Source organism: Carassius carassius, chromosome 41, assembly GCF_963082965.1.
Source record: "Carassius carassius chromosome 41, fCarCar2.1, whole genome shotgun sequence".
In the NCBI taxonomy this organism is placed as follows: Eukaryota; Metazoa; Chordata; class Actinopteri; order Cypriniformes; family Cyprinidae; genus Carassius; species Carassius carassius.
The window spans coordinates 8,545,555-8,560,518 of NC_081795.1; the positions used below are offsets into that span (position 1 = coordinate 8,545,555).

General features: G+C 38.6%; 1 protein-coding gene across 2 annotated transcripts in view; it reads right to left on the minus strand.

The window, feature by feature from the left end:
• LOC132123561 (serine/threonine-protein kinase NLK-like) overlaps positions 1 to 14,721 on the minus strand; it is a 66,017-nt gene extending 51,296 nt beyond the window's left edge. For both annotated transcript variants that reach the window (XR_009426536.1, XM_059534261.1), the window contains exon 1: positions 12,978 to 14,721. Coding sequence is in view for 1 of the 2 variants with exons in the window: in XM_059534261.1 (XP_059390244.1) it covers positions 12,978 to 13,450 (473 nt within the window). In the remaining variant the exon portion in view is untranslated. The remainder of the gene's footprint in view (positions 1 to 12,977) is intronic.
• Between the last annotated feature and the right edge of the window lie 243 nt (positions 14,722 to 14,964).

Below are 14,964 nucleotides of genomic sequence, written 5' to 3' on the forward strand. Positions count from 1 at the left end.
ATCTGGCTAAAACATGAGCGTACTTCTGTTCTTATATCCAAACCATTTAGCTGTGAAAGCCAACTGTTGGAAAAGAAGCCAAAAGAACTATGAATTCTGACTACACTGAAAACTAGACACAAACTACTTAGTATTCTAGACAGGTTTCACAAAACTCAGACTTGTGGATGTGGTTAACAGTTGGTAGTGTGATCACAATGACACACTCATTTTATAAGGCAGTATTTTACTACTGTTAATTACAGCTGTTAATTACTACTGTTAATTACTAATTAGGGAAGTCGTGGCCTAGTGGTTAGAGAGTTTAACTCCTAACCCTAAGGTTGTGGGTTTGAGTCTCGGGCTGGCAATACCACGACTGAGGTGCCCTTGAACAAGGCACTGAACCCCCAACTGCAGCATAAATGGCTGCCCACAGCTCCGGGTGTGTGTTCACAGTGTGTATTCGCTGCTGTGTGTGTGCACTTTGGATGAGTTAAATGCAGAGCACGAATTCAGAGTATGGGTCAGCATACTTGGCTGTATGTCACTTCACTTTGACTTACTGACTGGGTCAGAATGAATTTTTAAAAAAGAAATTAATTAGAGCTGAAACAACGAATCGATTTAATCGATAAAAATCGATTATTAAAATAGTTGTCAACTAATTTAGTCATCGATTCATTGCTAAATAACTTTTATTTGCCGTAAGCGGCTCATTTCGTGCATATTTCAAATCTGCGGTGACCAAAGTGTGGCAGTAATGAGCCACCGGAGGTTTTACTCAGCCAGTACAGCAGGAGAAGTAGCGAATAGCCAATAGCTGGCCTCGTTTTATGTCACGTGCTTCCCGAACGGCGTCTCTGCAGCATTTAGCGGGATGTGGGAGACTGGGAGTACTTTACTTTGAGCCTTCAAAAAAGAAGAGTAACCTGTAAACTCTGCACTACTGAACTGTTTAAGGGGACGTTCACATATCGCGTCTTTTGCGCGCTCAAGTTCGTTATTTCCAACACCGCACCGCATCGAGTTAAAAACATCTCAACTTTTCAGAATGCTGCAAGCGCATCGCGGGTCATGTGACAAGAACTAACCAATCAGCTTCATCCTTTCTCGTAACAACGTTAAAAGCTCAGTCAAGATGAAAGGAACAGCTGATCATAGTTGTATATGGATTTCCATTTTGAAATAAATTTAGTAGCAGAGCTACTGCAAGCGATTTTTTGAGCTGCAAATCCATTTATCCTTTGCTGAAATTTCCGCGTCTTCAAGGAGAGAGCACGTCATGTTTGCTTAGCAAAGGCAGACGCCTCAGGGGCGCTTCTGCCCGAGCGCTTTGGAAAGGAGGAGAAAGCGGCGCGCCTAGCGTTTTCCACGCGTTTTTAGGCACGATATGTGAACGGCCCCTAAGACTTTTATTCGTGCAGATTCTCCAGTACAATGTTGTTTGCAAATGTTTAGTCGTAAAAGCTGATAACATTGCTTTTTAACAGTTAACATTTAAAGCTTTACAAACATGTTCTGTGATCAGTTTGTCGTTTACCAGTTCAAAATTCAGTCGTGCAGCCTAATTATGACTGAATGAGAGAGGTAAATGTTTAAAGATATTTGAAATGCACTTTTTTTCTAAGTATTCACTGCTCTTTTTCACACAGCAGGTTTTTTGTGTGTGACTGTCCAATTTTTTTTTCTGGACAACCTTCTGATGGATTTTACTTTAAATTGTGAGTTCCATTCAGGTTTCATGCCATTGGTACTTTTTTCAAAGGATTGTTTACAATTTCACAGCAAAAGCTATAAAGCTTTTCCCCAGTTTATAATAAAATACAATGCACTGCAATTTTATTCTGTTTTATCCTTATTCTTCGTGAAAATATGTTCTGAAAGATTCCTTAATAAGCTTCGTTCGGGATGTAAACTACTTTAGGAGCTCTAAGGACTGCCATGGTGAAAACATTATTTTAAATCTCCTTGTGAAATTTGCTAGAGTATGGGTCAGTGTTCTGATTGCAGAAGAGTTCGACAAAGGATTACTAACACAATAAAACAACTCCAGGTATATTTTTGATTAGGATATGACAGTGCAAAATGGTTAAAATCTCTTAAAAATCTATGCTGAAGGATAAAGACCATTTATTAATAATTTACTTGGGGAAAAAATGGAAAAAACTAAAATATAAGTACATAAACCGATTAATCGTAAAAATAATCGACAGATTAATCGATTATCAAAATAATCGTTAGTTGCAGCCCTAAAATTAATTTTATTCAGCAATGATGATGCAGTAAAGACATTTATAATGCTACAAATAAATTTTTTTTGTATGTTTTAGCTGCAATTCCCATTCACCTCCATTATAAGACTGACAGACTGCATCGTTTGTGTTAAAAATCTTTGTTTGCGTTCTACTAAAGAAACAAAGTCACCTACATCTTTTATGCCCTGGGGGTAAGCAGATACATATCAAATTTTCCTTTTTGGGTGAACTATCCCTTTAAGCCCAACAATAAACTACAGAATCTGTTTAAATATCGTTATGTGTAAATACCTTGCAATTGCCTTGCTACTGTCAACTATATGAATACTGTGGTATATGTGGTATAGCAGAATCTCTACATGCATCACATACAATCCTAGATGTGTTCTAATAATGCAGTGATGTGTGGAAGTGAGGTTTTGGATAATTTAATTTTAGAGCAAAAAAAAAAATCAGTCCAGATAACAACAAAACTCTCAATCACCCTTTGAACCCAGTTAGGAAGGCCAAAACATGCTTTAGATAAATGGATGCTATTATCCAGGGAGCTCTCCTATTGAGGATGGTTCCAGTAATGGCAGATGCCCTGGCCACTTCCTCCTGCTTTCACCAAGAACCAATCATGCTCAGTCCAGCTAGGCGCAGTTTGAGAAAAACTGGAGCTCCTAATCGAACTGTACAATGACAGGGCCAAAAACAGGGTGGTGTTTGTTGTGCTGAGGAAATGGGTGAAGAGATAATTACGCCAAAACGGCCACTTCATCCATTCCCCAACTTCCTACAGTCCATCATCAGTCCCAATCAGCACTTCCGGATATTATTTCTTGCTTTCCCTGGAGCATCTCTGCTAGCAGGACTCCAGAACAAGTGTGAGGATCACGAAATAATGTTGGTGATGCCCTGAGGACAGTCATGCCTGAGTGGCCCACTGATGTGGGGGTATTCCTGGCCTCTCGCCATCACACTCACTAAAGTTTTAAGGCAAACACTGACTGACTCAAGCCTGAGGCAAGCAACCATTCGCTTGAACTCCATGTCGTGAGTCCATGTCAGAATAGCAAGCTAAAGCTAGTTTACAGGTGAAAGCCTGTAACCTAAAGCTTTGCTGGGATGACCCTCATATAAATCAACCACTGTTGCTTTCAAACTGCCTAGTAGGGCTGCACGATATAATAACATTGATATTCTGATATGGTTTAATGTGTAGTCAGATTGCAACTCCTGTTCTTTAATTAAATAAATATATGCGCTGCCAGTAAAGCATGGCACTGTGTTCATTTACACGCAAGCAGAAGTGTTTTTTTAATATCACTGAGACACTATCAAAGATTTGTTTTCCTCTTAATTGTAAAGATTGTAATTTTATTTTTAGTATTTGTCATTTTAAATATATATATATATATATATATATATATATATATATATACAGTACAGACCAAAAGTTTGGACACACCTTCTCATTCAAAGAGTTTTCTTTATTTTCATGACTATGAAAATATATATTTTCCCCTCAAATAGTTAAACTGGTTTCAGAGCAAACCTTGCTTTTATTTGAAATGCAGAAACAATCCCTAACAAATCACCCCAATAGAATGCTTAATTATTTCCAAACATAGCTATTCAAGTAATTTGGTGAGAATTCTTGAATTATTTCATATCGCAATATATATTGCAGAAAAAGAAGACATAGTATTTGTCTTGTATTTCCAATATCGTGCAGCCTTACTGTCTAGTATTTTAAATTCTTTTCAAGCCCCCCCCAAAAAGCACATTTAAGGCGCTCTTCTGAATTTTGAAGAGTACAAAAACAGGGCTGGTTTTGCTAAGGGTGTGTTTCACAAATCTGTTTTGAAAGGATGGCAAACAAACTAGACAGATGGCCAGAGATATATTCAAATTCCTTGCTTTAAAGACATCCTGTCGGTGGATATTGTTTCTATATTCAAATATGACCGAGAGAGATCCAAACCACATCTATAACATTTGTCTATACTATGCTTCAGAGGAATCCAGGTAGATTTTATGCAGAATTGAGAGCGGGCAGCTAATAGGACGGCTATAAATAAGCACAAGGAGTGTCAGGGCTCTTAATGGAATGGTTCAGTCTGAGCAGAGGGCTTTTTAATTAACAGTTCTGCCCTCTGAGGAAGAGATGGTCTTCACAGTATTAAAGCTAAACCGGTCAGACCTCTGCTCCACCAGACACACAATACACAACCACATCCCCTCTGAAAGATCACTGGTTAAATCTCCATCAGTAATGAGAGAGAAACAGAGGTGGGAACCAAAAATGAGCCAAAGAGGACGAACAGACGACGAAGCGGAAATGGCTGAATTTCACAAAAACTATTAAGAACGTCCGAGACATATTTCACCCCAAGATCAAAATAAATAAAAAAATGCGATATGCATGAGGAAAACGAAGCCTGAATTCAGACCATTAAGTCAGTTTTGCACTGACTGTAATTTGAACTGTATTTATTATTATTTTATGCACTGACAATATTTTCTTAAAGATATACTATTAATAAAGTACTATACATTTATAACAGACCTGACTGAAAGTAACATTTAATTTTAATTTAGTAATTTATCTATAAAATCACAACCAGATGAATTTGCACTCTTCGTATGGTGCAATTTTTCTGGAAAATCAACTAATAAGAAATATAGCATTTTTAAAGTACAGTTATATCCATATATATAATGACAGAAATTGTACAGAATTTAGTGCAATAAATAAATAGTCTTAAAAGAGTTGTTCACTCATAAATGAACATTTACTTGGCCCCGTCAAAGACGTCGATGAGTTTGTTTCTTCGCTGGAACAGATTTGGACAAATTTAACATTTCATCACTTGCTCACCAACTGATCCTCTGCAATTAACGGGTGCTGTCAGAATGAGAGTGCAGATGGCTGATAAGACATCAGAATAATCCATAACATGACTTCATGTCTTCATAAACAAATCCATCAAGGTAGTTTTAACTTTAGACAGATGTTTCCAACTAGAATTCAAGTGCACTATCCATAATACTGTGAAAAAGTCACCTCATCTGAATCAGCAGAGAAATAGGCACAGATCAATCACTGTTTACAAGCGAAAACAGTCCAAAAACGTTCTACTTTTTTTTTTTCAATGGCGGAAGCGTTATTATGGATTATGTATTTTGGCCAGAAGCATAGGTTTAAAATTAAAATGCCTTGATGAAATTTAGTGTCATTTGATGGACTGGAGTCGTGTTTTTAATCAGGTGTTTGGGCTCACATTCTGACGGCACCCATTCACTGCAGAAGATTGGTGAACAAGTGATGTAACTTTACATTTTTCCAAACTCATTCTTAGCAGTGCTGTCAGGATGACTACATAAGTGCAGCCCAGAATAGGCTGACAGAGGCAGGTGAGTGAAGGGTTAATGTCCACACTCCTGCACGCTTTCACCAACCAACACTTCAAAGGCAAGTCATTTTCTCTGCTCGGTCTCTGCATCTGCCAAACCCAGAGCCTCTTAAGAGCTGCTTTTGACTGTTGTGGTTGTTAAAAAACAAAAGAAACTTGTCCCATCTGTGAGCCTTTCAAGTTCAGGGTATAAAAGCACCAGGCTGCCTGCCATTATAATATGCCTAAACACACACACACACTATATATATATATTTATATTTATATATACACACACACACACACACACACACACACAAAGGTGCAGCAAAACCACGGGACGAAAAGAGAAAGTTCAAATCTATTCAACAATCATGCAATGACTCTTTCAATTATGGGAATGATACTGATAAATGATCACATCTAACTAATTAAGACATTATTAAATTGCAGATAATAGATGACGAGAAGAAAAAAAAACTCAAAGAGTTTCAGGTTCAATCATGCCGTTCATCACACTGAGAAGAAACACACTCTGCATGACAAATCCTATTTAATATTATAATGTTTAAGCATGTTTGATCAGCAGCTAAATTACTTTATTTTCATTTCAGGGAGACTACTTCGGAGGATATGAGGTTCCTCTCCCAAAAAAGAAAACGCATCAAATTTAATCATTCAAATTTCATTTAAATTTTACATTTACAATGGAGACATGAATAAATGAGTGAATACATCAATAGCAGCTACCACTGTAGCTCTCCCAAAACTCGACTTCATGTGCTTTAAGAAAACTCAGAGATCTTCAGAGATTTGGACTCTATGCAAACGTAAATTGATCATACATCTTTTAAAACTCAAGCCTTGATATTATTCGAAAAATCACATTTTGTCTGTCCCATTCTTTCAAACTAATGCACTTAGTAAACAAGTGTCATGTTAAGTGGTGCTTATCAGAATGCAGAAGTTTCACCAGTCCACAAAAAGAGGAGACTTTGCATATTTTTTTGGGGCACCATTCTGCCAGACGTCAAGCTGTCTGTGACCATGCTAACAGAGATCAAAGTGTGAATGCAACAGACTCGGACTGATGCTTTAATGGGCAGCAAAGACTACATTCATGTTCAGAGTAATGCCTCTTTCCTAAGAGACAGGGGCCAATGGGGACAGTTGAGAAATGCATTTCAACCCATTGCTCCTTTAGCTGCACTAAATACTACAGAAAATTGGCAGAACTACACCGTTTGAAAATCAATTAAACCCAATGACAAACAATAGCCTATTATACAGGACACATGCCATAAGAATGCATGTGTCTGGCATGTGTCAGCTCATGGATTGAGGCTGCATGTGTAAATACAAGTAAGTCATGAGGGCTGTGATTAAGATGGAGACAGAGATATTGTTATCTAGTAGGTCTCTGTTTTTGGATCCGGTTTGAGTAGCAGGAGGCCTGTGTGACGCAGGTTGAACAGGCCAAATCGGTTTTTATGATTTGTATTGTTAATATAAATATGAGCAAACTGTTGGCAACGGACTTGCTGTATGTGTCATTCCACTCCCTAGTTCCCTGTGTCATGAATCAGCATATCTTTTGAGGACTAGCAAGGGCCTTCATTCACAAAAAAGACACTACCATTACCTGCATGCAGGGACATTAATTAAATATAGCTGGGCATACATTAAATACAGCAATAACATTGCTAGATAAAATGTCAATAATATGTAATAAATGTCAATCAGTTGTTAAAAAGTAAAGTGACAGTGCGAAAAATTTACATGGCCTCCATTTTTATTAAGCAAAACAATTATTCCATATTCAAGGAATTTGTAAAAAAAATAATAATAATAAATTCAACTGCAGAATATAATTAAAAATAAATAAATAAATGAAGAGGGATTATTTTAACCTATCAACTCTAATTCCTGTGTAATATCCAATAAATAGATAAACAATGTTTAATAAACTCAAAAATAAACAATAAAATAATAACAATAATAATAAAATAAATTTCACTTTCATGTATACATTACCAACAAAATCGTATGTAATAGACAGAAAAAGAAAAAAAAATTGTGCTTAACTTCTGATGATTTCCAGTAAGTCAATGCACCGAGCATCCCATGATCACTATTTTTGACAGTGCTTGCTAGGAATTTCTACGATTTAAAATTTCGGCTTTACTGTAACAGTATCGATAGTGAGAAGTTATTGTTAACTAAAATTAAAACCATTAAAAAAAAAACTCAACTGAAATAAAACATAAAAACAGTCAACTTCAATCTTTTTTAGTAGAAGTTGAAGCACTAAAATATCAAACTAAAACTAAATTAAAAAATGAATAAAAACCATAAGAATACAATAAAAAACAACTAATAAAAATGAAAAACACAACAAAATGACTAAAAAGTAACTAAAGTCCAAATGAAAACAGAAAATATACAAATAGAAAATAATAAAAAATATAACTTTGTAAAATAACTTTGCAGTGAGACAGCCCTAGAAATGTCTGACTCCCTGGGTAGTGTGCTTATTTCAGAATTAGGGAGCAGTTGGAGAAATTTCAGTGCAAGTGACTTCCTATAGCTCAAATAGTAAAGCATGGCTCTGAAAATGGCAAGGAAAGCAAGAACTGATAAATGTGTACCTTGAATGCTTGAAAATCTAACAATGCAATGGAAGTTGCTTTTTATAAAAGCATATATTAATTACAAAAAATGTCAAATGTGTAAATGTAAAAGTTATTAAAGGGCAAAAAGTGATCACAACTGCATTCTAAACCTTGATTACAATGTCAGATTAATAATCCACTCAAAACATAATACAGGACACACATGGAATTCCCAGAACCCATAAATGAGGCATCACAGTCAACTGAAGCCTTCTAAAATTACAGCGGTTAGCATTTAGCGCTCCTGTTTCCCGTAACTTTGTTCACATACATTATGAGTCAAATCTCAAACTACAAGCGTAAACAGTACATGTGGGTCAATAGGTTTCAAAATAAACTTTTTGGCTGAGCACCAAGACAAAGACTGTTATGCCATTATGTCCTCCACACAAGCACTCCATGCTTTTAAAATCATACTAGAGTCACAATTTAGAGGAGAGTATGAATGACATATGTTTTTTTTTCCAGTAAACATCAGACTCAGCCGTTTGCACTTAATTTCTATATGATCGAGTAACACTTAGCGCACAGGGTCTCTTTAGCATAAACCATAAATTTTATTCCATTTCATTTTGCTTTCATTTTCATTCCGAGGACAGGATGCAGTCCAAACCTGTTTGCAGATTCACTACACAATGTGCTTACATTAATAAAACGAAATATCCAGCAAATAGGCAGATGCAAAATAAATAATTTAGATTATGTATAGTATCAAAGATCATTAAAATCCAGCACCAAGGATATGACACACATACTTTGCTGCAGGACCAAAGCCAACTTATCTAAACTTTTGCAGCTGCACGACTGTAAGGGCACTACCTAAGATGTACAACGCCATCCAAAACCAGCCTTTTATAAATAACACAGGGACCAGGCTTAGTCTTGTCCTCTTTTACTTTGGCCATATAATTCATATAAAAGCACAATATGAATGATAAATGTCTGGTGTAATATGAAAATAAATGTGGTTATATTTGGTTATACCAGAATTGTATTTTATCTTAATGATAATCATAATCGTTACATTGTAACGGTCACATCCCGCGAACAACAACACACAAACCACACCTGAGACTAAAATTCAATAAAAATGTTGGAGCCTTGTTATTTTCACTGTTTATTTTAGTTCAACATGTTTGAAGTACTTAGGTTATGTGCAATAATAGGTGGGTTAATTTCCTCCTCTTCACTTCCTGTGATATAAATATTTAAAGAAATAGTTTAACTAAGCATACATTTTCTGTAATTATTTACTTCAACTTCAACTAAAGAATACTGGTTGCTAGGTCTTGAGGATATTGAGCACGATACTTTTTAGGCACTGACTGAATTGCCTCGATACCATCGAGCATCAAAAAATGTCTTGTTCAATACCAAATTTCGATACCTAAGGGGTTAATCACGTCAACCTCAGGGAGCCAATAAGCATGCAGCATGCATGTGTCTAAATCAAGTGCTGGTGATTGGCTCTGGTGAGGCATCAAGGAAAAACTGTGTGTGTTCAACTTGAAGCGGTGCTGCTCAGATCTGTGTTTGACATTAATGTACCGCGAGAGCAATTCAAAAGCATACAGAGCCGTCTTTGATGTCATACACCAATTATGACTTTGATGTGGAACACACCTACTAGTTTACACCATAGAGTGTTTGTAATAACTTACGATAATGATCTAATGTGTGTTTTGGCCATATAATGTTACTGAAATATGCTATTCGTAGCCTTTTACAATCAAGCATTTCTCATGTTAACAGCTTGTATTAATATGAAAATAGGCAGAATCTCATGAAAATCACATACTGTCGGAATCGTATGTTTATTGTCTTCATGTTTTATCCATATATATGTTTTTCAGTTTTTTTATGTACAGAATTGAGCATGGAAGTATAATGGATGTTTGTCATAGGAGACAGGGCGAGATATGATTGACATATGAGCAGCGAATGAGTCAGAACAGCAATCGTGGAACAGAAAACACAGGCAGACACTAATTGGAAGCAGCTAATGCTCATTAGTAAATAAGTGGAAAATGTATAAAAATAATGAGCTATACGTTTTAAAATGAAAAGGCACTAGTATAAATGTAATGATGTAATACAATGATGTATTGTGTTGGCTACATCTTTTTCTTTGTGCAGTGGCTAAGGAGATGAGTCTTTGGGCCATAGTTTAACGATCTAAGCGCATGGTCCTTAGGGCGTGTCCAAATTTAATGACTGAAAAAAAGGTTGGTGCACATGACGCATGGTCCAAAAAGGTTGTACCTATTCTCTTAATGAGTCATGGGTGGGTTTTGGGCATAACGTGCAATAAACCAATCAGAGTCTCATCTCCCATTCCCTTTAAAAGGTCAGTTGTGCTTGCACCATGGCGGATTCGCTATTTACATGGCACCACCAGGAACTGGTATCGGAGTCAAGGTATCGGTATCAATGTTGAAATTTTTCTAATGATACCCTGCTTGTTGTGGTTCCAAAAAGTGTGCAAAAGCACCGTAAAGTATAAATATGACCATATGACTTTATTTGAAGCCTTCTCAAACCAAACAATAACTTTGTGTGACACATAGTGAAATTTAAGCCATTATGCACTGAAAGCCAAACTTTTTAGTATTATCTGTAGCATGACAGCTCCTGTCCCCATTCATTGCAATAAGATGGAAAAGAGTAGCCAGTGCATTTTGTCCAAATATCTTGTCCAAAGAAAGAAAGTCATACAGGTTTGGATCAATATGTTTTTAGTAAACATGAAACCAGAATTGTCATTTTTTGGTGAACTCTTTTTAATTAACCATGGTTCTGTTCACCCCCCTTTCAGAGGGTATAAACCCTATATGATTATTCCTCTATGGCCGTTCCTCTGGAGGACAGCTATAAATATACCAGCAGGCAACAGTGCAGATTAAAAGCAGACAATGAGCAACAGGAAGCGATTTCGAGGAAAGGTCAGGCTAAGATTACATGGGTGGAGGTAGACAGTGTGGCTGTTGGTGAAAGATTCCCTAGTTTTGTGGGCCCTCTAAAGACACCAGTTACAGATGATTCCTTTGTGCATAAACATACACAGAGCCTACAGTATATATGGTAGAATACGTACTAACAGAACTAACATGAGAATGAAAACTGTCCATTTCATTTTGTTAATTTATAGCTAAGTCTATCGCATTTAATACAATGCTCTCCCAAGAAATTAACCTCTGAACAGAAGCCATGACTGATATTTCTACAAGACAGGAGGGTGTGTGCTTAAAAGGATATTGCATTTCCTCTGAGTTACAAACTCAATTCTGAGAACATGCACTCTCTCCTTCCTTCAAGTATTACACATATTATTCAACTTTTCATCTTTGGTCTGAATTGTACTCCACTGGAGATGCATCGTTGTGAACTGGTTTAGTTGCGGCTGAAATAAACTTTTTAATAAGCAACCAACTGGATATATCAAAGTTATTTACTAGGCACTTGACAATGTAACTGCATTGTATATAAATATATAAGATACAACCACACACTCAACCTAAAGTTCAGTGTCTATTGGTAACACCCAGGTTAGGAACTATTCTCAAGACACTCAAACTGACGTGAACTAAATCTTCAGCATTTAAATATTAAATAAAGTTATTTTAGGCTTATCCCTTAAGCACAGCGATGTTCCTTTAGTGTACAATACCACGACTTAGGTGCCCTTGAGCAAGGCATCGAACCCCCAACTGCTCCCCGGGCGCCGCAGCATAAATGGCTGCCCACTGCTCTGGGTGTGTGCTCACAGTGTGTGTGTGTGTGTGTTCACTGCTCTGTGTGTGTGCACTTCGGATGGGTTAAATGCAGAGCACAAATTCTGAGTATGGGTCACCATACTTGGCTGAATGTCACTTCACTTTCACTTTCACTTTCACTACATCATAGAAATTATTTGCAAAAAGCTGTTCCTCATTCCCCTTGAACTGTCACACATAAATCTAAAACTACAGTGCCTCTCCCTCCCAACAAGCCTGACAGGTGAAACACCTTCAATGGTGCACTCAGTAGGTTTTGGTTTAGGATTAGCTTGTTCTTCTTTCTTGCAATGGGTGACTGTCTGTTCATACACTTTATGTCCACTTATTCTGTTTGACGGATCATAAACACGCTGATCCATACCATCACTTCTTTGCTGTTGGTACTTTAATGTTTATACTTTGTAAAGCACTTTTTAAATTAAACCAACACTCTCATGGCAAAACTATTTATGTTTAGTTCTTATAAACGAATTTGTACTTTTCACATATTCAGCTTGGATTAGAGATGGAGTTGGGGTGGATTGTGATGCTTATGTTTTGCTTTTTTCTTCAAGGAAGCTACAAGTTCCCATATGAACCACATTGCGATCTTATAAAAATAGTAGGACGTTTTTTTTTCTTTTTTTTTTTTCTTGGAGTTGAGTAAACATTTATATTGACTTTATTTGTGGCAGTCAAAAGCATGCCACAGTTGGTCATGTGACATTGGCATGGGGCATAAGATTTTTTGTCTAGAAAATTTTGGGACTTCCTCTCATGAGAATGATTACTATTTTAATTATGCTTCCCAAAAGTGTCTTTATTTGTAAAAATACATTTGCATACATTTGCACTTAGAATCAAATTCAAAGTCACGTGCTCATTTCCAACATTCACTTGCAGAAGTTGTTAGAATGGTATTTAAACGCTTACCAAACCACACCGAAAGCTCCGTATCCGATCGGTCTGTCCGGCTCTATATCCAGCTGTTGTTGTAAGTGATGTGAGTGGTGGTGGTGGTGGTGATGATGCGCCTTCACAGCGGCCGCGGCGGCGGCTTGAACTTGCGCTGGGGCTGCAGCGGCCGCCGGCCCCGGAGCTTGTCCAGGAGCGGGCGAGGGGAAGTACGACTGCTGCTGGCTCGGGTTCAGCATCACCGCCGCCGCGGCGGCAGCAGCAGCGGCCGCGGAAGCGTGCTGCTGTACGGGGTGCACGGCGGCGGCCGAGCCGGGGTGCTGGAGGTGATGCTGACCCGGGTGGTGATGGTGGTGGAGGTGGGCGGGTGGTGGGAGATGGGGCAGCTGGTGGTGATGGTGCGGGTGATGCGCCGCCACTGCCGCGGTGCCGCCGTTGTACGCAGCCATCATTTTCGCGGCATTGGAAGCCGTCGTTCCGCACAGAGCCATTCACTCACTCAACAGCCCGAAATGAGAGGTGGAAAAACTAAACAAAGAGGCGAACGAGATGGAGAGGGAGGCTGCCAAGATGTCAAACTCTCATTTGGCTGTCATCGAGCCAAACGACGGGTCAAATCAAAGCAGAAATGTCCGCCATACATAAAGATGAGTGTGAAAAGGTGTCATACTAACAACTCTCCAGCTTTGATCTGACCTACTTCAGAGGGTCTTTCGCGTTATACGTTCTAGACTAGCAAAATAACAATCTCGGACAGGCAAGAAACCTTTCTCGGAGGGTAAACAAAAGAAAAGTAAAAAAGGAGAGAGAGATCAAATCAAAATAACGCGCTCCCCCCATACTAAATCAATTCCGCACGGCCTTAAATCTCTCTCATGTTGGAGGCATGAGGAGCACCTTGCTTCGCTCGAAACTCGGGCTTGTATGGAAATGGAAATTAGGTGAACAGTACAAGTTACGGGGGAAATGCAACATTCATCTTTTAGATTTCTTCATATTTGCCATTTTGGGCTCATCCAGCCCCGTTTCCTCCGCCAGGGCTGCATGCAGTTTGCAGAAGTTGCGTGGATCTCAATCAGGCCACCGTTGCTGATTTGGTACTTGCTCGCCAGCTTGTTTACATTCACATTAAACGCGCACTTCTCCCCAGCGAATACACTGCTACACTGTATCGATCCGGGAAGCTTGTTTTGCAGTATGGCGCTCTGTTGCAGCTTTCAGTTGCGCTCAAGCTGTAGATGGATAGCCCCAGATCCTCTCCAAATGTCAAAATCCCCTCGAAACACCCATCACACAGCTCAACAGAGCAATCCGTTTTCCTGGAACAAGGAAAACATTCTTCCGAAGCTTTCAACTTATTTTCCCCATCGATAATGTTGTGCTCGTTCACCGGCGTGCCGCTTTTTCGCGCTGAAAATCGTGGGCATGTATATCCAGTGAAGCAGAAATAAAAATAAAAACATCCAGTGTTCCTTGCAGTCATAAAACAGGCGGCCAGCGTCCTCACCCTCTCGCCGGATGGTGCTGCCAGGACCTGGGAAGGCAAGGCACACGCGCAACCCTGCTGTCTTGGGTACCCGTCTATTGCTCGTTTGATTGACGGGTCTCTGAACCAATCGCGTTTCGCTTCTGAAATGGCACAGCCAATCAGCGGATGAGAGGAAGAGACGGAGCTTCAGCCATAATAAACAGGCCCTTAATGCATGTGGAAGCTAGCGCCATTACGGCTACACGATACTGTAAAAAGATAGTGAGAGTCTACGGAGGCTTTGAGCCAAAATGGAGAGCGAGGGGCCCCTCTTACCCAGAGCTGTTACGCGAGACATGCCATCCAATTAGCACCTGCCATTGAAGTGAGTCCCTTGTCTGAAAGGAGAGCCATGATTCGTTGTCCAATCGTTTTTCAAATCGAAGGAAAAATACACAGTAACAAGGACAGTCAAACATTAAACAATATTATAGAAATATATTTTACTGTTTACATGGTTTATAGTTTTGCGTTAGT